This window comes from Juglans microcarpa x Juglans regia, chromosome 4S (genome assembly GCF_004785595.1).
Source record: "Juglans microcarpa x Juglans regia isolate MS1-56 chromosome 4S, Jm3101_v1.0, whole genome shotgun sequence".
Taxonomy (NCBI): domain Eukaryota; kingdom Viridiplantae; phylum Streptophyta; class Magnoliopsida; order Fagales; family Juglandaceae; genus Juglans; species Juglans microcarpa x Juglans regia.
Window position 1 is genome coordinate 17880358 of NC_054601.1, and position 25088 is coordinate 17905445.

At 36.9% G+C, this 25088-nt stretch overlaps 2 protein-coding genes across 14 annotated transcripts in view; one reads left to right on the forward strand and one right to left on the reverse strand.

Moving 5' to 3' along the window:
* The window catches only part of LOC121262237 (exportin-4), a 53182-nt gene extending 45743 nt beyond the window's left edge, over positions 1-7439 (reverse strand). For 6 of the 13 annotated variants that reach the window (XR_005940063.1, XR_005940065.1, XM_041164634.1 and 3 more), the window contains exons 1-5: positions 7183-7433; positions 6639-6726; positions 2927-3035; positions 2680-2778; positions 2091-2133 (exon numbers count right to left, since the gene is read on the reverse strand). Coding sequence is in view for 8 of the 13 variants with exons in the window: in XM_041164634.1 (XP_041020568.1) it covers positions 2091-2133; positions 2680-2778; positions 2927-3035; positions 6639-6726; positions 7183-7263 (420 nt within the window). In the remaining 5 variants the exon portion in view is untranslated. Of the gene's footprint in view, positions 1-2090; positions 2134-2285; positions 2373-2679; positions 2779-2854; positions 3036-6638; positions 6727-7182 lie in introns of those variants that run through there. The other 7 variants (XR_005940066.1, XR_005940067.1, XM_041164635.1 and 4 more) reach the window with 5 other exon arrangements.
* A 6441-nt stretch (positions 7440-13880) lies between these two features.
* LOC121262089 lies at positions 13881-14755 on the forward strand. Its single transcript, XM_041164513.1, has 2 exons — positions 13881-13976; positions 14066-14755. The coding sequence occupies exons 1-2, from the start codon at positions 13881-13883 to the stop codon at positions 14753-14755; spliced, it is 786 nt and encodes a 261-aa protein (XP_041020447.1).
* The last annotated feature ends 10333 nt before the right edge of the window (positions 14756-25088 follow it).

A 25088-nucleotide genomic window follows, 5' to 3' on the forward strand; every position in this document is an offset into this window, starting at 1 on the left:
TCACCCTTATCAAAAGTACTTTATCCAATCTCCCTACGTATTTTCTTTCTTTATTCCCAATCCCTCTTGGAGTAGCTAATAGAATGGAAAAAATATTTCGTATTTTTTGTGGGGTGGACTTGGTGATGAGAAAAAGTTCCATTTGATTAAATGGGATAAGATTTGTTCCCTCCCTTTCTTGTGGTGGTTTGGGGATAAGAAAGCTGAGCACTTTCAATTAGGCCTTACTCGGGAAATGGCTTTGGAGGTACCATCAAGAAAGTGATGCTTTATGGAGGACCGTGGTTGATGCTAAATTTGGGAGCACTTGGGGTAGCTGGATTTCTAATGAAGTGCGTGGTTCATATGGTGTGGGTGTCTGGAAATTTATTAGGAAGGGCTGGGAGGATTTTTTTTTGCAATTTCAGATTTAAGGTGGGTCGAGGCACTAGGGTCAGATTTTGGTTTAATGTTTGGTGCGGTGAGACTGCTCTCAAGGAGGCTTTTCCTTCTCTTTTTAGAATAGCATTGTACAAGGAAGCTTCAGTTGCCGATCATATGGACATTTCAAATGGCCTGCTGCAGTGGAATGTGCCATTTATAAGAGCAGCACAAGATTGGGAACTGGGAAATATTTCTGACTTATACAGCACCCTATGCGCATTGACTTTGGAGCATGGTGTAGAGGACAAAATGTTGTGGATTCATCCCGGAAACAAGAACTTCTCAGCAAGGTCATTTTATAATGCTTTGACTTCCCAATCTTCTACTATTTTCCCTTGGAAGCGTATTGTGAAAAGCAAAGTGCCTCTAAAAGTTGCTTTTTTTGGTTGGTTGGCCTCTCATAGAAAAATCCTAGACCATAGACAAGCTGAGGAAGCACGGTATTTTCATAATGGATTGGTGTTTAACGCGTAAAAGGAATGGAGAATCAACAGACCACCTTCTTCTCCATTGTGACGTGGCAAAGGCTCTTTGGGATGATATATTTGCAAGGCTGGATATTGCATGGGTGATGCCTAAAAGAGTGGTGGATCTCTTGGCTTGTTGGAATGGAGTAAGGGGAAATCGTCAAGTAGCGGAGGTTTGGAAGATGGTGCCTTTATGTCTTACATGGTGTATATGGAACGAGAGGAATGGACGTTGCTTTGAAAATAGAGAACCTTCTTGGTAGTGGTGTGTGTGTGTGTGTTGGGGGGGGGGGGGGGGGGGGGGGGGGGGGGGGGGGGGGGGGGGGGGGGGGAGGGGTGATTAGAGTTTTATTTTGTCAATCTTTGTTACTTTGGGCTAAGGCCATTGTATTAGAGGGGGCTAATTTTAATGACTTGTATGCTTCTTTTTTTGTTAGTACGATGTAATTAGGTATATTTCTCGTGTACATGGGCTTTGCCTAATTATGAGGATTAATAAATTTTTCTTACTGATCAAAAAAAGATGTCCCAACCTTCAGATGATGATTTATATGACAATAAAGCTACAGGACAAGACTTGGCTTAGGGAGACAAGGCAAAGGCCAAGACAGTTTATGGATTTTAGATTATGCCTTAATTCATTAATAAGTTATTTTGTTAAACACAAGACTTGAACTATTTTTAATAAGTGCTTCCGTAAACGATCTTATAGTTTTCAATATTTTTTTAATAAGTAAAAACAAATATTGAAAATTATAAGATCGTTTATAGAAGCACTTATTATAATTTTCAATATTTAATAAAGTTTGCTTTTGTTTTATTTTAAGAAGAAAAACTTTTTAAAGGTTAGAAGCATTTCGGTCTCTCGTGTCTTTTCTAAAGTTAGCAACATTCTTAACCCCCTAGAGGAATGGGGCATTACAAGAACAAAGGGACAAAAATACTGATAAAAAAAATTACGAAGGGACAAAATAAAGGGTTGAAGATGGTAAATGTTTCTAAAACACTTTTACCTATCAAAAACATTAGTTTCCTTTTCCATTATTGTGAATAAAGCATGAGCTGCAGATATGCAGCAAGAAAAGATAGACATGCAAAGGAAGAAAATGCCTAGGTGTAGATAAGAATTATAGATCCAAGTCTTATTAAAAAATGCAGATACACACATTTAAATACAGATGTACATATGCACACCAATACCTGATTAAAAAATGCCTCCTTCTCCACAGCCGTAAAATCGAGCCTACACAAAAAGTACTACAAATTTTAAAACAGTGTACTAACACCTAAATCTAAGCAATCGCAAGTTCAATGTTAATTCAAGTTTACTGAAACACAAAAATGCAACATAGGTTGAAATTATCAAATATATATAATAGAATAAACTGTACAAACCATTTCATCAAACCAAATACAGAGTGCAATTTGACTCACAAAATTGCTAGTAATCCACTTAGAAGAGAAAAACATGACCCGATCACACTATTTCCATCAAAAACATGGAGCATACGCTCAGAGCGTTTCATAAAGGTTGGTCACTCATGTCACATTTTTTTTTTTTTTTAATAAGTGTCTCATGTCACATTTTTAACATAGAGACATGATCTACGCTCATGTAATAGGTGAAAAGGATCTAAAAAAAGACAGTGCTGCTGCCAACAAGGGTTACATAAATGTGCCTCCTAGATAAAAATAAAAATAAAAATAAAATAAAATAAAAGAATAAATGCCATACCCTTCTTTTACACATTCTACTAGGAGTTTACATAAAATATTTTGTACAACTTACCAGCCCCTTTTCATCAATTGAGCAGCCACAGAAGAAACCTTTGCCAGGACATAGCCCTCAGGTGAGCTAGCATGTTGCATGACAAAGCAAAGGCAAAAACTACAAGCAAAATGTTTTTTTTCAGTGGATGATCAATTAAAATGTTAACTTTTATAATAGGATAAGAAATCCATACATTAAGAGGAAGTCACATAGTGATACAATTGAAGGCTACAAGGATGATAAAGGTAACAGCATATAAGACAACCTAATCAAGCTTCTCTTGTCATCAGCTATGAGGAAACCCCATTCCCTTATCGCTGCATCACGAATTGCTGCAGCAGCTTGAAACCTGGCATTTGGCACCTGAGAATTCTCTGGAAAGGCAAAACCACGATCAGCAGGAAATACAAGTTGAGTCTGTGAACAGAGGTATTGCATGTTTATCAAATCACTGGTGAATTAAAGTACACCAAGAATTTTCTCTCTTTCCAATCAAATAATCCATAGTTAATAGGAAAACACTGAATTTAGTGAGAACACACACTGGAACATCCCGCTGTTTGAAGCCAGACATGGGATTCATGCCAACCACTTAGGTAATCCCGCATTTTAGTTATTCTTTGTTGTTTTTTTTCATTGTGCGTGCATGTGAGTGAGGGGGAAGGGTAGGGAATAAGGGATAAATGAGCCTGAGGTAAGCCTTCTACAATTAGATTACAATTGTCTTTCCTCCTGTTGTTCTAATCGTAATCACAACTTCGACAAAGATGTCATTACGAATCTATGATGTCAATTAAACACTTATTCCTTCGCTATAACACTCCAAATTTTCTCTCTGCAGATTTTTCAGAAAAGGCATTGCAAAGCATCTTCTTCTGTCATAAGCTTTCCACAATCGCTCAAAAAAAAACGAGACTGACAACCATATCCAATCCCCGCAGCCTAAAGAACAAATGATTCCCAATAATCTCTATTCCATGAAGATGGGAGGAAATGGGAGAGATAGAATGCTGTGGAAACATATGGGGAGCAACAAGTTTTCTGTTAAATCATTTTATAAGGTGTTGATAGATCAACAGCATATTTCGTTCCCATGGAAGTGTATTTGGAGGGTTCTGGTGCCGTATAAAGTTGTTTTTTTTTACTTGGACTGCTGCTTTAGGAAAGATTTTGACGGTAGATAATTTAAAGGAACGTGGGATGATTGTAATAGAGTGGTGTTTCATGTGTAAGAAAAATGGTGAATCGATTGACCACCTACTTCTACATTGTGAGGTGGCTAGGGAGTTATGGGTTGGCATTTTTAGTAGAGCTGGGTTGACTTGGGTTATGCCTAAGAGTGGTGGAGCTTCTAACAAGTTGGAATAGGCATCATAATAGCTCTCAACTGGCAGCAGCGTGGAGGATGATTCCTTTGTGCTTAATGCGGTGTTTATGGAAGGAAAAGAATGAGAAGTGCTTCAACAACAAGGAGAGAGCTGTGGAGGAAATATGGAATTTTTTTTTGTTTTCTTTGGTTCAGTGGTTTTCTGCTATTGTACTAAAGGGAGGGAATGTTCATGTGTTTTTGTTTTCTTTTCAGCGTTCTAGAATGTAATTAGGTGTCTCTTTTGTATACTTCCTGTGTACATGGGCTTCACCCAGTTTCAGTTGATCAATAAAGTTTCTTACTTATCAAAAAAAAATAATCTCTATTCCATGATGTATTCTTTGAAGAGCTCCATTCCAACTAACTAGTTAAACCATTTGAGGTCAAAGAACGACATAAGGGAAGGTAATGACAAAAATTCATATCATAGCCATAAAGATTTCAAATTTCAAGCAAAAATAACATCCACTTTCTGATATTGGAAGATAGAAAATAATCATAGAATGTATAATTGCAAAATAACAACATAATCATTCCACCGTTGTTGATTATATTGTAAATAAAGCATGTGTTTTTATATATAATCTTATTTCAACTTAGTTTTTTTTCAAATGTAGTCATAGAAAACGAGACGAAACTAAGAAAGGGTTCCCATATAAGCGAAGTCACAAACAGTTCCACATCCATGGCAACACAATCTATGGATCATATGAAACAAAAGCAGCAAAACCATGAGCACAAGCACGATGTTTGGTTGAGCCACACCAAAAAGCCCCCTCAAAGCTAGTGAGAACAAAATTAAATATAATGCTTATACATACGCATCAAGAAATTCCTTTTGTGGTTGCTCAATTGCTGAAAAGGGGCTGGTAAGTTGTGGAGATCAAGTATTTTCGACCCATTAGCTTAGTGAGTGGGATGTACAAAATCCTTTTGAAGGTATTGGCTAATAGATTGAGCATGATGTTGAAGAGGATTATCTCGAAGCCCCAAAATGTCTTCGTAAGAGGCAAACAAACTCTTGACTCGGTTCTCATTGCTAATAAATGCTTCGATAGTAGAATCAAGTCATAATATGGAGAAGGCATATTGTGACACCTCATATGATAAGTGAGGATAGGTGGTGTATGGGATCCCACATTATTTGGGAAGGAGAAGTTTTTGCTCTTTATAATATTCCAATAGGACTCCAGTTGTATAATTGACTAGTCCTTTTGAAGTATAGGCCATGTAGTTTGGGCCTTTTCTAGAATTAAATTTTGGCGTGATTTGTGGTGTGGTGATCGAACCTTAAAGGAAGCCTACCTAAAGATCTACAGTATTGCACAAAGACAGTAGGCTTCAATTACAAACCTTAATGATCTATCTAGTGGCTCCCCTCAATAGAATGTCATTTTCCTTAGAGCTGCACAAGATTGGGAAATTAACACATTTATAGATTTATTCAATCTCATGTATACTAGTAGAGTGAATGGGGGAGCTGACAATATCCTTTGGCAACCATCCAAGAAGAGGAGATTCAGTGTTCGTTCGTTCTACAAGTCCCTTATGACACAAAATACAAATCCATACCCATGGAATAACATATGGAAGGCTAAGGCCCCCTTAAAAAGCTTCTTTCTTTGTATCGACATCTTCATTAGGGAAAATCGTCACCTTAGATAATCTAAGGAAACACCAAATCATTGTGTTGAATTGGTGCTACATGTGCAAGAAATGTGGGGAGTCCGTGTACCACTTATTATTGCACTGTCATATAGCCATGAGCTTATGGAATGATATCTTTGCTAGAGTGGGGCTACATTGGGCGATGCCACGAAGGGTGGTTGATTTACTGGCAAGTTGGAGAGGCATTCAAGGTAACTCTCAAATAGCAGCTAAGTGGAAGATGGACCCAATCTATTTATGGTGGTGCATATGGATGGAGAGGAATGGACGGACTTTTGAGGATCGTGAGCAAACAATGGACGAGCTTGTAATGTTTTTTAACGATACCTTATTGCATTGGTCGATTTTAATAGATTTTAATGGCATGGTTTCCTTGTATCTTTAGACAATCATGCATAGATGTTGCTCTTGTATATGTCCCACGTACTTGGCTATGCATACTTTTCTTAATAATTAAGTTCTTACTTACTGTTCAAAAATAGGTAACAAGTGTGTAACTTACAAAATCTTCAATAACAATTATATGTTGCACACAATCAAAAACAAAAGAAAAATATCTTCTTTTTTTTTATAGGTAATAAGCAATTGTATTGATAAAGATAGGCATAGCCCAAGTACACCGGAGGTATACATATGAGTATACCAAATTAAGAACTAGAAATTGTTACAAAAGAAAAAGATCTTTTAAGTTCAGAGCACTTTTTAAAGGATTGAAGCATGGAGGCCTTTCATTCAATTTAAAAGTTCTTTTCACTATGATAGGCTACATTAAGTGTAACAACCCTAGAACCCATTTGCAGATGCAGATGTTGTGGCTTATGTTCAACTCTACATGTCACATAGTGATAACTTAAAAGCATCAGAAGCAGAACTTTATATAACTGTGATTTATGGAGGAAAGAAATGTGGCATACATTAAATATTTCAAACATTGACTTACCAAGAATAAATTGGCATAACTGATATGGCTGCGGAGTCGATCGTAGAGACAATAGTGTTGCCTCAGCTGCTGCCGGATTGATATGCATCTGCATAAAAGAGAAAGTGTGTAGTCACACGTGATTGCATCACTATCAGTTCCCAAATGCATGCATATATCCTCAGAACATAATATCCTCATATACGTGTCATGTGAGCGCATCTAGAGAGGGTAAGTGTAGAAATCAAAATGAGAATTCCCAGAAGCAGTATAACGGCTAAAGCACCTCCAACTTCCAATTCTATAATGTACATGCGAAGATAAAGTAATCGAATAAAGTGAAACATGCATCAAGGTTATAATAATTACTTTAATCAATCCCATCGAATGAACGGTGTCGAGGATGTGGCCGTGGGTTTCATACCCACCAGGTGAACGTCTAGACAAGATTTTTCCCTTCTTTTCTCATTCTTTAATTTTTTTTTTTTTTCCCTTATTCACTTTCGTTTCGTTTTTCTGAGTAACCAAACAGCGAATACAAGGGTGAGAGAAAGATTGGGGGCACCTGAATAGAAGTGCAGGCGAGCTCGACGGAGTGCATGGTTGCCTGAAGCTGGGCCAAACCATTGGAGCCTGGCCCTTGCATCCTCAGCCGCGAGATTCCGTATACAGAGATAATCAAACGCTCTAATTCGATTTTCAAGTCTTGATTTCTGCTTTTTGCTACTTTTTGAGAGGTGTTTCGCAGTTAGCAATGGCTAAAGCACATTCGACGGAAACAAGTGTTTATTTTTTATTTTTTAGCTAAAACCCAGTAACAAGTGTTTGGACGGCGCTACGTCCTACACCCACCGATACGATAATTGTATCGAATCGTGTATCGATTGTGTTAACTATTCTTTTTTTTTAATTATTTATGTTAGAATTTTTTTTTTAAAACAAATACTAAAATTAGATTCAGAAAGTGTTTTATCTCATCCCATCTCATTATTATAATTTTTTAAAATTTTTACATAAAATATAATAAATAATTTAATTTTTTCAAATCTCAATTCAACTATTTTAAATCTCAAAATAATAATAATAATATTAAAAAATAACATTCTAACTATATTTTTTCAACTTTCATCTTTTATCTAAAATCATTTCATCTCATCTTTAAATTAAAACCAATCCAAAATCTAAATATGCACAAATATTTTTTTTTTAAATAATCGATACACTTTATCGATACAATTGTTAATGAAAGTATCATTTTTCCAAATGTTTATCAGTACTGAATTTGTTTGCAAGGAAAAAATTAATAATTATAAAATAATTCGTATTAACAGTATATAATAATTTTCCAAGAAGAAAATAATTTAGATAGTTTGAGAGTGTGGACATGTATCATTCTCGTATTATCATACACTACATTATCAGGAGTGCTACACCTCGAAATTTAACACACTTGGCACATCCAATGATGTGGAAAAAAAATGAAATTCATCTAGAGTTTTGATAGGGATCAACCACTGTAGTGGTGCGCAATTTTGCACACCCTACGTGGCAATCTCCTACCTTTTTTTTTAATTTTTTTTTTATTAAGCAAAATGCACATCTCTCTCTCATCCGCTCCCTTTCCAGCGGACGGCTCTCTCTCATCAGCGGCTCTATCTCATCAGCTTTCTCTCTCACCGTCTCTCTCTCATCGTTTCTCTCTCATCTCGGCTCTCTCTCATCTCATCTTCTCTCTCTCTCATCTCATCATCTCTCTCTCTCATTAGTAGCTCTCTCTCTCATCGGCTCTCTCTCTCTCGCCTCAGTCGGTCTCTCTCTCTCGCCTCAGCTCTCTCTCTTTCTTGTCGAGTGCAGTCGACGTGCATTGGGTTGGGGGCTTGGACTAGAGCAACCGACGTGCTTGGGGTCGGGGTGAGATTGAAGACGAAGTCTCTGGGTGGGAAACTTTTTCTGACAGGAAATTTCAGATGAAATTCAAATGGGGGGAACCGTGTGATGGGGAGAGCACAATGAGTGACACGTAAAGTGTGCAAACTAGCTGATGCGCACAGGGGCGGATGCTAAGAATATTTCATTCATCTAAAGCAGGACTCGAACCCAACAAAAGCAAGCACCCTTATGTTCTCTCATTTGAAGCAAAATCTCGTCTGAAGCAAATTCGAATTTGTCAAAGAAAGAAGAAGATCAGCCTCCATCTGAAACTCTAGATCCCGAAATCTCATATTCTAGGTTCCAAAATTTGATACTCTAAACCCTAAGCCCCAAATTTGAGAACCTCATCATTGAAGAATTGAGAAAGTAGAGCCAAGAAGGAAGAACAAGAAATCCATAAGGTATAACACATCATTACTCTTTTCTTCTTCCCAAAGGTCCATTGGCGTCTTGTCTAATTTTTTTTCTCCTAGCTTTTGAATTTCAAATTAAAATGTTATTCTTACAAGAGAAATAGCGTTTTGGGTCTTTCCTTATGGGCAATGAACAATAACTCGATGCAAGGGAAGATCCATTTTTATTTTGTATGCATGTTTTTACTTTATTGCAATAGAAATAGCATATTGGGTCTGATTATAAATACATGTATATGTATATCAAGAGGGAATAATGTACGTCAGGAAACATACCAAGTTGTTGTGAGACTCGATTCTTCTCTCTGTTTCTCCTAGTGGGAGGCTGAGGTGAAGTGGGGGGGGGGGGGGGGGGGACCACACCTTTTCCCAACGGAAAGGTGGTGGGAAGAGGTTACGTACGTTCAAGGTGAGTGGTTACGTAGCTGAGTGAAAGAAATGCACAGTGGAGTACGGAGGAGTAATTCGTACTGAGCTGGTGGTTACGGGGGAAGCTAGAGGAAGTTGCAGGTGTGAAGGTGAGGAAAAGTTTTCATCAATGAATGATCTGGAGGAACAGTGGGGGAGGTTTTGTTTGACGGAGGAGGAAGGGGAAGCTATAGCCATTGATGATGCTATCAATGAGGTAATAGGGTTCAAAGGAGACTGTAGCTTGGTAGGAAAGATTTGTCTGGATAGGAACATCGGCAGAATGGTTCTTGAGGATACAATGAAGAAAGTATGGAGAGTTAGCAAGCCTATTAAGTTCGTTGAACTAGGAGGTAACATGTTTACCATAACCTTTGCTAACCAAGCAGACAAGCAGTGCGTATGGAGTGGGAGACCTTGGCTTTTTGACTCACATCTATTAGCCTTGAAGCTATTTGATGAATATACACCCCCGCAAAGAATGAGGTTTGAAAAGGAAAGTTTCTGGTCCAAATGTATGATATGCCTCTTGCATGCATGAATGAAGAATATGGCAAACAGATAGGGAAAACAATAGGTAAAGTAGAAGAGGTGGTTGCAAAAGAAGATGGGATTGGATGGGGTAAGTTTCTAAGGGTCCGCATCAACATCAAGCTTATGAAAGCCCTGGTCAAATCACGATAAAAGGTGACAAGTTTTGGATCCCAGTTAAATATGAAAAGTTGCCCAAGTTCTGCTTTGAGTGTGGTTGCTTAATTCATGGCTCACAGGAATGTACTGGGAAGGTGGGTGAAAAGTTGCAATATGGAGTGTGGTTAAGGGCTGACACAAAAATGGGGTACAAGGTGAAAATAAGAGCTGATGGCTTTGAAAGCAAGTGGAGAGATGAGAATGAGGGAGAATGAGGGGAAAGGGTTGACCAGAATGAGGCAGAGGGTGAGGAAACAAAAAGGGGCGAGGATGAAAAGAACACGGAGGATGAGTGTGATGATGGGGAGAATACTGTGCATGGGTTAAGGGGAAGGGATGAGAGGAATGAAGTAAAGAGTTGTTGTGCTAAAGATACATCTAAAAAAAGAATGGAAGGGGTAAATGGTTGGTTGGTGGAAGCAAGTGGGGAGACTGTGCAAACAGTCACTATTGGCATGGATTAAGGAATGCTTAATAGGAAGACTAAGGGAGGGGGAAAAGGAGAGCTAGAGAGAAAAGGGAGGTCACCAAGCAGGATGGTGGGTATGTTACTAGAAAAAGGAAAAAAGAAGAGGTGATGGGGGGTGAAAAAGTGCAAAAAAAGATCAAGCTAGGGAAGTTGGACAGTGAAGGTTCAAAGGATAATTCTCAACAATTATTAGCGGAGGCTGGCCACCAGTCCAACCACTCTCAATGAAAATCTTAAGTTGGAACTGCCAAGGGCTTGGGAACCCTCGAACAATTCAAGATCTCTACCTATTGGTGGAGGAGAAGAAACTCGATGTAGTTTTCTTAATGGAAACTAGATTAAAAGCAGTCAAGTATGAAGGTTTTAAGAAGAGACCTAAGTATGAAGGGTGTTTTGTGGTAGAACCAGTGGGTCAAAAAAGGAGGTTTAGCACTTTTATGGAGTAGTAGGGTCCATTTAGAAGTTTTGAATTACACACAAAGGCAAATAAATGCATAGATATCAAATGAGGTGGATTGCTCGAGGTGGCTGTTGACATGTTATTATGGCCATCCTGAGACTCACAAAAGGGCTGAAGCTTGGGAGCTACTGTCATCCTTAAAGCCAACAGATTTTCAAGGTTGGTGTGTGTTAGGAGATTTCAATGAAATCTTAACTCATGATGAGAAGATAGGGGCAGACCCAGACAAGAGAAACTCCTGGAAAATTTCAAAAAAGTATTGGAGAAAGGGAACTTGTCAGACTTAAAGTGGGTGGGCAACAAGTTCACATGGAGCAACAGACATGAGGATGCTTCATTCATGAAAGAAAGGCTTGATAGGGTAGTAGCAAACTCATCCTAGGTCCAGTTGTTTAAGGAATATAGGGTGGAAGTGTTAACAGGCAGGAGTTCAGATCACAAGCCAATCCTGTTGACTATGAACAGAAGGGACAGATTCACAAGGAATGATTGTAGAATCTTTAGATTTGAAGCAAGTTGGAATAAGGAGGAGGAATGTGAGAAAGTAATCCAAGAGGCATGGAGGAGTAATGAAGGAAGGAGAGGTTCACAAACCCCAATAACAAAACAACTAGAAAGGTGTAAAGGGGCACTTCTGGGATGGAGTAAGCAGTTCAAACTTGACAGGAATCAAGAAATAAAGTTAAAAACTGAGGCACTGAAAATGTTACAAGATGAAGAGAGTTGCCTTAATGCAGCTGAAATAAAGAAGTTACATAAAGAAGTTGGAACTTTGCTTGAGAAGGAGGATATTAAGTGGAAACAAAGGGCTAAAAGAAATTAGTATGCAAAGGGGGACAGAAACACAAAGTATTTCCATGCTTGTACAAAAAAAAGGAGGCAAAAGAACACAATCAAACAGATTGAAGATGGGCAAGGGAGAATCTGCAAAGACCAAAAGGGCATTGAGGGAGCCTTCAAGGGTTATTTTGAGAGTTCAGTTCAACTCAGCCTAGTTCAGAAGAGATGGAAGACTGCTTAAAACACTTAGAACCTCGATTACAAGGGAGGCAAATGACAAACTGCTCAGACCATTTAGCAAGGGGGAGATTGAAGAAGCAATTAAAAGCAATGCACCTCTAAAGTCACCAGGCCCTGATGGCTTTGGAGCTTGCTTCTACCAAAACTATTGGAAAACAATTGGAGATGATGTGTGTGCAGCTGTGCTTGACCATCTCTATGGTACCATTTCATTCCAACCTGTCAATTTTACCTTTATTGCTCTAATCCCCAAGAAGAAGGACCCAAAAGTAGTAACTGAGTATAGGCCCATTAGTCTTTGTAACGTTTTTTATAAAATTATTTCCAAAGTGCTAGTTAACAGATTCAAAGCAGTTCTGACAGAGATCATCTCAAGCAATCAAAGTGCCCTCATTCATGGCAGAATTATTACTGACAATATCATGATTGCCTATGAGGTTTTGCATACCATAAAGGTGGGGAAGAAGGGTAAGAAAGGAAACATGGCCATTAAGCTTGACATGTCAAAAGCTTATGATAGGATAGAGTGGCCATTTGTGAAAGCAGTAATGAAAAAATTTGGCTTCTGTGATGCTTGGATAGAGCTAGTCATGAGCTATATAACCTCAGTTTCTTACTCTATGTTAGTTAATGGAAAGCCAGGGTCAAAAAATTTTCCTCCAAGGGGCCTGAGACAAGGAGATCCCCTATCCCCTTATTTATTCATATTGTGTGCAGAAGGGTTAAGCTCATTGCTTAATCATTCAAATCTGACTGGGAATACTAAAGGGGTTACAGTTGTGAGAGGAGGGAGTAGAGTAAATCATCTGCTGTTTGCAGATGACTGTAGTTTATTTGGGAGGGCTTGTGTTGAGGAATGGAAGAGATTGCAAGAGTTGTTGCTAAGGTATGAAAAAGCTTCTGGCCAATTTCTGAATAAAGAGAAGACATCAGTCTTTTTTAGTTCAAATACTCTTGTGGTAGACAGGGATCTTATTCTAAGAGAATGGGGGTCCATGGTCCAAGGAAGCTATGAAAAATACCTTGGTTTACCAACCATGGTTGGTAAATCAAAGTATAACACTTTCAGAGGTCTCAAGGAGAGGGTGTGGCAGAAGATCAACAGTTGGAAGAATTGTTTTCTGTCGGGGGGAGGGAAGGAGGTGTTGATCAAGACATTTCTTCAAGCAATTCCCTCTTACACAATGAGTGTGTTTAAGCTTCCCAAAAAGCTTTGTAAGGAAATCAATATCATGCTGTCTAAATTCTGGTGGGGTAATGGGATCCATTGGAGGAGCTGGGAAAAAATGGGGATAGCTAAAGGCAAGGAAGGTTTGGGGTTTAGAGATTTGGCTAGTTTCAATTTAGCACTCCTTGCTAAACAGGCTTGGAGATTGTTACAAAGCTCTCACTTTTTGGTTGCTAAGATTTTCAAAGAGAAATACTTCAGGAACACCTCTATCACAGAAGCTAAATTGGGGAATGCCCCTTCTCTGATATAGAGGAATGTTTGGAATTCATTGGGGTTACTGAAGGAGGGGCTGAGGTGGAAAGTTAGGGATGGTGCAAAAATCAACATATGGGGTCAAAAATGGTTGCTATCCCCCTCAACCTTTTTGTATTCAATCCCCCATCTCAATTTTCGATGCAATTCAAAAGTTAGAGAACTGATCGATGATGTTTCAAAGGACTGGAATGAAGGCCTAATTAGGTCTATCTTCAATAAAGAAGAAGCTGATCATATTTGTAGTATCCCCATGAGCACTAGGGGTGTAGAGGACAAATTGATATAGGGTCCCTCGAGAAAAGGTGTTTTTTCAATCAAAAGTGCATACTTCTCGGAAGAAAATAGAAAGAAGGTTGTGGTGGGAGAGTCTTCTAGGGAGGCTGAGATGGATAGTAGGTGGAAGTCTATATGGGAAATGAAAGTTCCTGGTAAGATGAAGATTTTTATGTGGAAGGCAGGAAACAACCTTCTTGCTACAAGAGTAAACCTCTTTTCAAAAAAGTTATTGAGAACCCTTTATGCCCCATCTGTTTGAAAGAATAAGAGACTGTCATGCATGTTCTCTGGCAGTGCCCAGCAGCTAGTGATGTGTGGGCTGAGACTCACAGAGCAACTCAAAAATGGGGTGCTATGGAGACTGATCTGCTTAAGCTTTGGGAAGATCTGGAAGGGAAGCTCAACAAAATTGAATTAGATGAAGTTGCAGTCATCATGAGGGGATTGTGGATGAGAAGGAACAGTTTTATTTTTGACAACAAATTTCTTAACTCGAGTAGTATTATCAGATCTGCAAGAGAATCTCTGGAAGAATACCACTTAGCAGATGAAGGGACAGCAGATTCAAGTAAAAGAGGGGACAGTAGAGTAGAAGTCATCCAGAAATGGTCACCACCAAGAGCAAACAGCTTTAAAGCTAACTGGGATGCAGCTTGTAATGTCAAACACAGGAAAATGGAGGTAGGAGTTATTATTAGAAATGAAAATGGAGCAGTCACAGCAGCATATTGTGGAATCAGAGGTAATGTGGATCAACTAGTAATAGCAGAAGGAATTGCTCTTAGGAAAGCCATGAAACTTTGCAGAGACTTGGGACTCAACAAAGTGACATCGAAGGAGATGCTCAAAACATTGTTAAAGTTGTTTATAGCCCAGATGAAGACTTATCATGCTTTGGCAGTATCATTGAAGATTCAAATTCTTTTTTATTTGAATGGTCCAATTGGGCAGTTCAATATACACACAGAAATACAAACACAATAGCACACAGTTTGACTAAGTTAGCTTTAAGATCAAATGTAGAGCAAGTATGGATAGAAGTGGTACCAATTTGTATTTCTTCCTGTTTGCAGAAAGACATGGAAGGTTTTGTAGACAATGTTATATGATTGAATGAAAGAATAAGGTTGTATTTTCAAAAAAAAAGAAAAAAAAAAAAGGGAATAATGTACGTATTGGGTCAATTTTATTTTTTTCTTTTTGGGTCTAAGTCTAAGAGCAACTCATGATTTTACCTGCTGCAAGGTTATTCATCAAATAAGTATCAAAGTTTGATTCTATTTTACTAATAGCAAACATCAAGTATCAAATTGTTAAAAGTACTTGTACACATTTATAGTTGTTGCTTATATAGCCTTTGGAAACTATAGTTGCTGCTTGGTCGTGACTGGTTGACATTTTGATTGTCAATGGTGGCTATAATTTATAATTGTTGCTTGTTGTGGAGGCATCAATTACCTTCGTCCAAATCTTGAAAATGCACTGTTTATCTGCTCGTTGAGGTATTATTGTTGATTGATATGAAATTTATTGTACATAATTTATTGTTGGTTCTCTGACTGGATGAAATAAATTATTGAGAATACTGTATACTTTTGTTTGGTCATTTAGTTTGATGGATAAAGGGGACGACAACAGATGTCATAATGACTACTCAAAGGTATCCTTGACGGATTGGTCATCCTTTATGAAGGCCCATTTTGGTCAACCTTGTTCTTGCCATTGTTGTTGCATAATGAAACTAATGCTTTTGCTTTTTATTTAGGGCTTGTTTGGAAAAAGTTTTTATCTTAAAATTTTCATCACTTCTCATCTCATCTCTTCCCATCTCCGTCCTAAACATCACTTAGACATAAATACTTTCAAACTAATCATTACAACTTTATGAAACTTATAAACAAAAAATAAAAGATAATTCAATTTTTTCAAATCTCCAAATAAAAATAATATTAAAAAACTATATAGTAATAATATTTTAATTTTATAATATTTTTTATTCAACTTTCTCTCTTTCATTTCCCAAAATTCTATAAAACATTAACTCAAACTATCTTACTACTATTCACAAAATTCTCATATCATCTCACTCCCCAAGCTTGTAGGCTTATTGTGGTGTTATGTCAACACCATTCGTAACTCCATTCGTTGGGACACCACCTTCATTTGCTCCTCTAATCCCTGATGCCCATTCAAGTCCCTATCCTCATCCAAGTCCATTTACTCCCCCTCAAAATCAAATGCTTTGCCTTTAAGTACTAATGTTACTCATATATATGGGATTGTTAGATAAATATAATGCGATTTTATTATATTTATTAAAAGTTATTTGTTAGAAAAAGATCTTTAGTACAAGTAAGATTATTGACTTTATTAATAATTTATCATATTAACTTACCATAATCTAACACTTTGTAGCCCTCAATTATCCCACCATTTGGCTTATCTAGCACGGGTATATCAAGAATTGTAAAAAAATTTGCAGAAAGTGGGAATGGTTGTAACGCCCAGTCCCTATGGGTCCGGAGAGTTAACTCATGTCACTTAAAATCATCTCCAATAACACTTTTAAAATAACCTAGAGTCTCCATAACATATTAACCTATTTATTCAACATAAATATCAATGTTCCTACATAAGAACACATCAGAAGTACCACAATAATATAGATTAACATTTCCATAAAGATTAGAAATATCCATTACTAAAATACCAAATTAACATAAAATATCAGTACTACCAAAAAGACTCTCCAAAAAGTCCTTATACCCTAAGGCACTTAATCTTCCATGATCAACAAAACTTACAAGTACTCCTTATTCCTGACTTCCAGCTAATACCTCAAAATTATCTAAAAAATATTATGGAGATAAAGGGTGAGTTATCAACAACTCAGCAAGTAGAGAACATATACTAGTATGTAAACATGAGCATTTTTCAGAATTCAGAATGCAGAACAAAATATTTACTTTCAAAATGCATAATCAGAAACATTTGTTTTTAGAATGCAAAATCAAAACATGTTACCAAAAATTTTAGATTGAAGCTTTCAGATAACTTTCTTATTCAAAATCCTTTGGCATATCAAAATCTGAGATCTCATTTTCATCATATCGGAGCATCACATTGAGACAGATACCATGTTTAATTTCCATGGTATAGTTATAAACCATCATTATACCTGTCGATGGGCCATATCTACTATTATAACCCGTAGTTGGGTCGTATCCACTATTATAACCCGTGGTTGAGCCATAACGGAAATTGAGCAAAACATTAGAATCAGACTTAATTAGAATACAGAATCAGAATCTCATGACAAGGTTTTCAGATGCTATAACATATCCAAACAGAGTATTAAACAAATTCAGATCTTTTCACATATTCAAAAACAGTTTCAGAACATTTTTGCATCACATGTACAAATTTTCTTAAATTTCATATTCCTTTTTTTTTTTTTTTTTTTTTTTTGCATAGTTTAGAAACAGAATGTACAACATTAGCTCATATATTCACCAGTCTTGCCAGAAAATATTTTATTCCTATATAGAATTTCATAGGTAATGCAAAACAAATAGCTGAAGTCGTTTCAAAATTTCTTTTCTTAGCAAAACATACATATTTTCCAAAATTAACCTCAATCCATTTTATTTTTATGCAATGTCTAGCATAAGAACCCTATTTACCTGAACTTCTTAACTTTCTGAATTTCTTCTATAGCAGTGCCGAATAAATATCAATCGTTACCTATAAAAAGTTTATGTAACTTGAATAAATCTCCAATTGAACAGTTACTACATAATTACACCTGAAATACTTATTTTAATTCCTCAGAACATAAAATTCTCATAACCCTAAAATATCTTCACTTCCCAAATTCCTCATATCCACATAATTTTTCTGACTATTAAACTCTGAATATTTCTAACATTGCATATTAATATCTTTACTAATTATAACTATGCCACAAAAATACATCTCTAGTTTAAAAAATTCTCTTAACATAATTATAACAAAATTGATTAAATATAGGAAAGCAACAATTTTTATGTAATAGAAAAATAGACTAAGTGGTTTCTCTTTAAATGGTTCAAAATAAAATCTTGCACTTACTATGTACTTCTAAAACTCACATTTTAATACTGATAATATATTTCAAATCTTTATTTATTTTCTTTATAAGTTCTTGTATTTAAAAATAAAACCCACACAAAGTGAGTTCGATAAATAGAGACCAATCCTTACTAAATTATAATTAGTCTGTTGATAAAGGTATTTTAGGAATTAAATAAAACATGTATGGGCTCTTAGGGAAAACTGAGTTTATAAAACAAAATATGAAAATACAAACAACCAGTACACTTCGTGCAACCAAGGAAACATACTTCATCGAGAGAGAAGTGGAGGCACAACAGGGCGGCGAGCTGGTTGGTGCTCTGCGATGGTGAGGGCGGCGGCAGGTCACTAGAAGAGGGAGAAAATGATGAGAGAGAGAGAGATAAAGTGAGTGAAGAAGCACAAAGAGAGAGAGAGAGAGAGTGAGAGGGCCACGACATGCGGGACAGATATGTTACCGAGAGGGAGGGCGGTGGTTTGAGGCGACAGTAGTGCAGTAAGGTGGTGCAGGGAGTAGCAAGACCGGGTTGCAGTCGTTCTCGTCAAGAACGGTGGCTGAACATGTGCTTGGGAAGGAAGGTCTGGCTATGGAAGTGCTTTGTTTCTTGGTGCAAAAACAGAGCAGTTTCAACTTCTTTCGGTGGTGGTCGTGTTGCTTCCGGTGGAGGCTTGCAATGGTTGGTTTTTGCTTCGGGGGGTGAGCCTACTGGACGGCGTGGGTTGTTCACGGTGATCTTATTCTGGAAGTGACGCGTGGAGAATACTACTGAACATAAACTGGGTAATAAAGCTAGTGCTTCTGTTGGCGGTTACGTAACAAAGTCTTTTCACCGAAAAATCCAAGCGATGGCAACCCTAGTTTAGAAGATGGGGTCTAACGTGTATGTGTTGTATGTATATAAGGACAATCGTCGTGAACGTAGAGGGATAGAGATGTGCATGCGGTGGGAAGTTAGCTGTTGTGCTTGTTTCCTGGACTTGTGGGGGACGTGGGACTGAGTGTTGTGTTGGCCTCATCGTGCTTGATATAAATTTATGTAGAAGGTGCAACTTGATTTACATCCATGGGTCTAAATATATAGAAGGCAGTGGTTTAAGAAATTTTATCACAAATGAGACTTTAAAATTGTAACTCTAGTATGCTTAAAATTGGACACATTAATGGGTTCGGACTCGATAAATAATTTAGGCCATAAATGACCAAAATAAATCTCTCATCCAACAATATCTTCAACGTTTAGAAAAATTTTATTAGGCCAAGTTCTAAATATTCCGGCCCCGCCTTGGTCTATGATTTATTATTTGGACCTTCATCCAATCATTGAGCCCAATCAAAAATCCATACTCTGTCAAAATAAATTTTTGACCCTGTAAGTTGCTCTGAAATTACTCGTTAAAACTCAAATGAGCTTTTCATATATAAACCCAAAAATATTTAACAAATTCAGACTGGGCCCGAGTGTTACAATGGTGAAGCTTTGAAATCAATGAATGAGAGTATGTTTGAGGAGTTGCCAACAAGTAAATAGCGTACAAATTTGCACTCAACCGAGCATCATCTTAGGAAGTTGTGGATTGCACCATCCAAAATGGTTTGTTAAATTTCCCCCTAACACTTGAGTTTTTGTAAGCATCGTATGTTTGATTGTTTAACTTCTTTAAGGCCTCGTTTGTTTTGTGAGTTGAGACAGTTGAGTTGAGACAAACTCAACTTGGCTTGTACAGATAGAGTAATCCTAAAAATAAACACTCATTAATTTTCATTTCTACCAATCTGAACTCAGATTTCAAATTCTCAATATTGTTTGGAATTACCTAGTACTGATAAAGCAACTGACACCACGTGACCTTTGCCCCTTTTCTTTTCCCTTGTTTTTCCCTCTTTAAAGTCGTAGCCATCAGCAATGGATGAACCTTTTCCCGTTCAACAGAGCAGCTTGCCCACTACTTCTCCTTCCTTCCCCAAGCTCGCGACTTGCAAGCCCTACGTATTGTAAGTTGCAAAGTGTGAATCTTTGCATCCATCAGTCCATGCGATTCTCCTCTGCATCACAGCGACGCCGTGCAATTCTTCTCTGCACCTAAACCATTTTCACGACAGCTGGTTCCATCAAACCATCAAATGGTCTTCTCCCCTCCTGAACAACACAGTAATCTCACGTGGGCGTTGAACAGGAAGGGCTCTAGTGCCCTCTACAACAGCAGTGGGTTCGGCTTTTTTGAAAACTGTGGGTTCGGCTTTTTTGAAAACTTACTCAATGCCCTTTCCGTTCCCATTCCCTCTTTCAATCTCCGAGAATGGTCTATAAATTGAAGATGCCAAAAACAAACGGATCCACCATAACGCATCTCACCTCACGACGCACCATAGTCTCTGGCCATAAACGTCGTCAAGCCCAAAGGCCAACAATGATGGCTCCGAAGACTCGGTCCTACAAGGTAAGCATGCCTCGTCTCCCTACTTCAACTTTTCTATTTTGCTTCCTGGGTATTTTCATTATACTTTAAATTTATTATTATGTTCTATGTTGGTTATTGGGGTTGTTTGTGCACACAAAATGAATGTGTACGTTGTCTTTAATAATTCTATGGATGTTTGTGCACATAATTTGGATATCCATTTACTATCGAGGAAAATATATTTTACTATATATTATTCGAACAAGCAGAATTTGGTTTCGTTCCTTTTTGTTTTGTCTAATTTAACTCGGATTGGGCTTTTATTTCCTTTTTATTTTGTTTTGTCAATTGCAAAATTGGTTAATGTAAGTAGGGTAGTGAAATCTGAATTGAATGTTGTGTATGTATGATTGGCGTTTGGGCAAATTACGAGGTTTTTTGTTGTTGCTGTTGTGGTTTTGTTAGGGTTCTGATAAGAGGCGAAAACATTTTGTTTGTTCGCATAGACTTCCTATGAAATTATTAACCAACAAATATAAAGTTTGAAACCATTTTTGTATATCATCCTGTGCACTTGGGCTATGCCTATTCTATAAATATAATTGTGCACTTAAATAGAAAAAACAATTTTGAGCCATTTGTACTTGAACAAAGAAGATGTGATAGTACATGTGAAATAATTAGTATTTATAAACAAAAATTGGGTTGTTCACAGAATAAAAAATATAATTCACCAAAACAAGGTATATTTTATAATTCACTAAAATATAATTCACTAAGCATGCATACCATCAAAGTTGTTGTTGGAAGGGTCTAAATCTAAAAGCATGGTAAATTTACCAAATTCCAAGGGTACTCTTTGAAATGTTTAGTTCCTAAATCCAACTTTACAGATGTTTGCACTTTGGGGGTACCACCTAGCAATACTTATGGCTTGTAGGGGTTGCTGCATTTGTTGTGCTCTTGAGCGCCAAATTTATGAACAAATGCAAAACTCGTTTTGAATGCATTACCAGCCTACATGGGTACATAAACTCTCGGTTAAAAACAACAAAGTTATTTCCCAGCAAAATCTTTCAAGCTACTACTGTTATCTCTTCCAATTCCTCATTATCTATGGACTCAGTCAGAATTTTTAGAACTTCCAAGAAAGTCTTCTTCATAATCCTGCTTTTTTGTATCTTTATTGAGCATTTTCCCCAAACATCTTTTGCTAAACTACAACCCCACTAAGCATACTCAACTTGTAACGCCCCGATCCTGAAAGTTCGAAAAGCTAGCTCTTAATACTTAATATCAACTTCAATAACACAACTATAAAATTCAAAAAACTCCATAAAATGTTAATCTATTTAATCAACCCAAATATCTATATTCCTTCATGGGACCACAAAGAAATTCTCAATAACATAAATTAAAAACTCTTCAAAAACTCAAAAATATCCTTAACTTATCAAATCAAAATAACCGAAAATAAATCAGTTTACTAACTATGACTCTCAAATAAGGACTTGTACCCTCAGGCACTTATTCCACTACAATCATCACATCTTGCTAAAATTTTCTACTCTTTTCTCCAGCTGTAGCTGTACCATCAAAACTATCTGAAAAATATTTGGAGATAAGGGGTGAGTTATCAATAACTTAATAAGTAGATGACATATACTAGTATGTAAATATGAACATTTATAGAGTATAGAATGCAGGACAAAATATTTTCTTTCAGAATGCAGAATCAGAATATTTGCTTTCAAAATGCAGCGTCAGAACATATTATCAAAAATATCAGAGCGAAAGTTCAAAAATAATCATAATCAAAATCTCTTTGGCATAGCATAAACTGAAACATCACATCTTATCTTATCTTATCATATCAGAACAGATACTATGTTTAACTCCCGCGGTAGGGTTGTGCAAACCCCAGTAGCTAACCGAACAGAAATAGAATGTGAATCTTCCCTTTATTCATTCTCGGAGTCCTGAGTGTGCACATAGAAAAGACCATGCAGAAAACCACTTTGTTTCCAAAGTGGGTGCACCAGAAACTGAAAAGTTGGTACCAACCCGAACAGAGGCCATAGTTTTACACCCATGGTAAGGTCAGAACGGAACAGAAACAGAAACCAAAATATTATGCCAGAGGTTTTCAGAAATCACATCATATCATATCAGAGTACGAAACATATTCAGAACTGAACATAATCAAATCACAAAAACATAATTTATTCACAAAATTTCATATTCGCTCTCTTTTGTACAGTTCAGAAATAAAATTTCAAAATAGCTCATGTCTACACCAGTCATGTCAGAAAATAATTTATTCTTAAACAGAATCCCATGAGTAATGCAGAACAAATAACTGAGGAAGTTCAAGTTTCTTTTCATAACCAAACATGAATATTTTTCATAAATCAACCTCAGCCTATTTTATTTTTATGCAAAGTCTAGCATAGGAATCCCGCTTACCTGGATTTCTTAGCTTTTCAGAAATTTCCTCAAAATGCTGAACAACTATTAATCATCACCTATAACATAATAACACAATTTTCATAAATTTCCAATCGAACACATATTTCAATATTTAAGCCTAAAATGCTAAAATGACCTATTTTAATTCTTCAAAAACCTAATTTCACGTAATCCTAAAATATCGTCACATTTTCTAAATTCATCAATGTCCCAATAATCAGTCCGAACAAAACACAAAATCTAACTTATTTACTAATGAGATCAAATTATAAAATTTAATTCTAGCTAATATATTTATACCAAAATATTTTAAAATTAAACAGCTAAAACTATAATAGGTCAGATCATAATAATAAACACAACATTATTGTTTACTCTTAAAATAAATCTTTACTTAATAACATATTAAAATACTTAAGTGATTTTCTGTAATCATATTTAAAATGTTCAAAAGAAAATTTCATACTTACTGTAAAAATAATATGCTACCATTAGTACAATTTAAAAATCCTATGTATTCTCTGTACAATATCTTATACTTCCCACAAAGACCACGTAAAACAGATTTAATATAAACAAAATTCCTAACTAAAACCATCCAATAAAAAGGGCAATATTGTGATTTCATACCAAAATAATATGTAAAACTATATTTACGTAGCCTCTATAAGAAAAACGTTTTCCATGTGTTACGTAGTGCAACCATTGGCAAGGCAGGGACCCGAGATACTCATCAAGAATGGAGGAGCTGCGTGCGGTGCGGAGAAGAAGGTGGTTGTCCAGGTAGCGTCGTACGTGCGGGAATGGGTTGTGCAAAGAGCTGGGAGGTGGACAATGGCAACGTCGGCGACTGGGTGGTAAAGCTGCAACTCACGGTGGGGCGAAACGAAGTGCTTTATTTTGATGAGCAAATACAGGGGCTAACCGAGTGATGAAGAGGACATGCAGCTTCCACAGCAGCTACTTGTGGTGGTCTTCCGTGCATGTGGGTGGTTGCGGTTTATGGAAGGGAAATCTAGGTGGCTGTCGGTTTCACGTGGGGATGGAGGCTGGGGCTTGCGATGCTACAATAGTGGGATGCCGTGGCTATGGAAAAACAGTGAGAGTGCAACGTTGGGGCTGCCTGGCTACGATTTCGTTTGGCTGGGCAATGGATACCCTAAGGTGGTGTGGCGGTAGTGGGAAACCGAGAGGAGAGGGAGAAAAAGAAGAAGCGGCTATTATAAGTTTTCGTTGAGGATGATGAACGTGTAAATATATAGATGAGTGGATGACCAAAAGAAAACCCTAGAGATGAGAGAGTAGCGTGCATGCAGTGAGTAAACGGAAGTGAACGAGGAGTCCAAAATTATTTTCACGGGCTAGGCTCTTTAATCTAAAAATATATTTGGCCCACGCATTGATCTAGTATGGGGTTAAAATCATGGGCCTTTTGTCTAAGTTTTTCGGCCTCGACTAAACCTAGAAAAAAATTACTCTTGTCCCATAAATTTTTCGAGTGAAAATCCATTTGATCCATAAAAAGAAAAAAAAATACTTGTTACTCAAGGTGGGCTTTTCTTACCTATAAACTCAAAAATTTTGTAAAGCGGGCTTGGCTGGGCCCGGGTGTTACACAACTATTTCGATTTCATTGATGCATATGGGACAATTTGGATTCTCAATCACATTTTTTTTAACATGTTTAATTTTGATGGGAGAGCATAAAAGCAGGCTCTCCACAAAAAGTTTTTTTCCGCATTCGAATTCTCCATTGCCATATATTGGACAACTCACTTTCTTGTTGGTGCAGCGGAAACATCACGTTAAGTAAAATACAATCCTGCTCTTTCTTAACATACAACCAACAAAGCAATGTATCATTAAAGCATTATGTTAATAATTTAGCACTCTCCTCCCTTCCAAACACCTTCAATTTAAAATGATATATTTACAGTGACTATGACAATATTCCAATGTGGTTATAATATTCCAAATCCGATGCATATGTGGAATATGACAGTTCAACTACCTATTTAGCATTTAATAATCTTGTTTATCACATCGCATTATTAGATCTCTCATTTTTCATATTTTGAAAGTGTCATGTCAACATTTAAATATTTACCTGCAAAGTTGTTTTGACTAAGGTTTAAATATTTACAATAAGGTTGTGTTGAGATGAACTGAGTTGAGTTCTTTATTAATAGTAGTGAGTTGAGATAGCTGAGTGAGTTTTGTGAGACCCACTTAAGATGAGTTTATGTATGTTTCGATGTTAAAATGAGTTTAGTTATATTTATGAGAAGTTGTAAAATAAATGGGTCCCACCATTAAATTTTACTATTCATCTAAC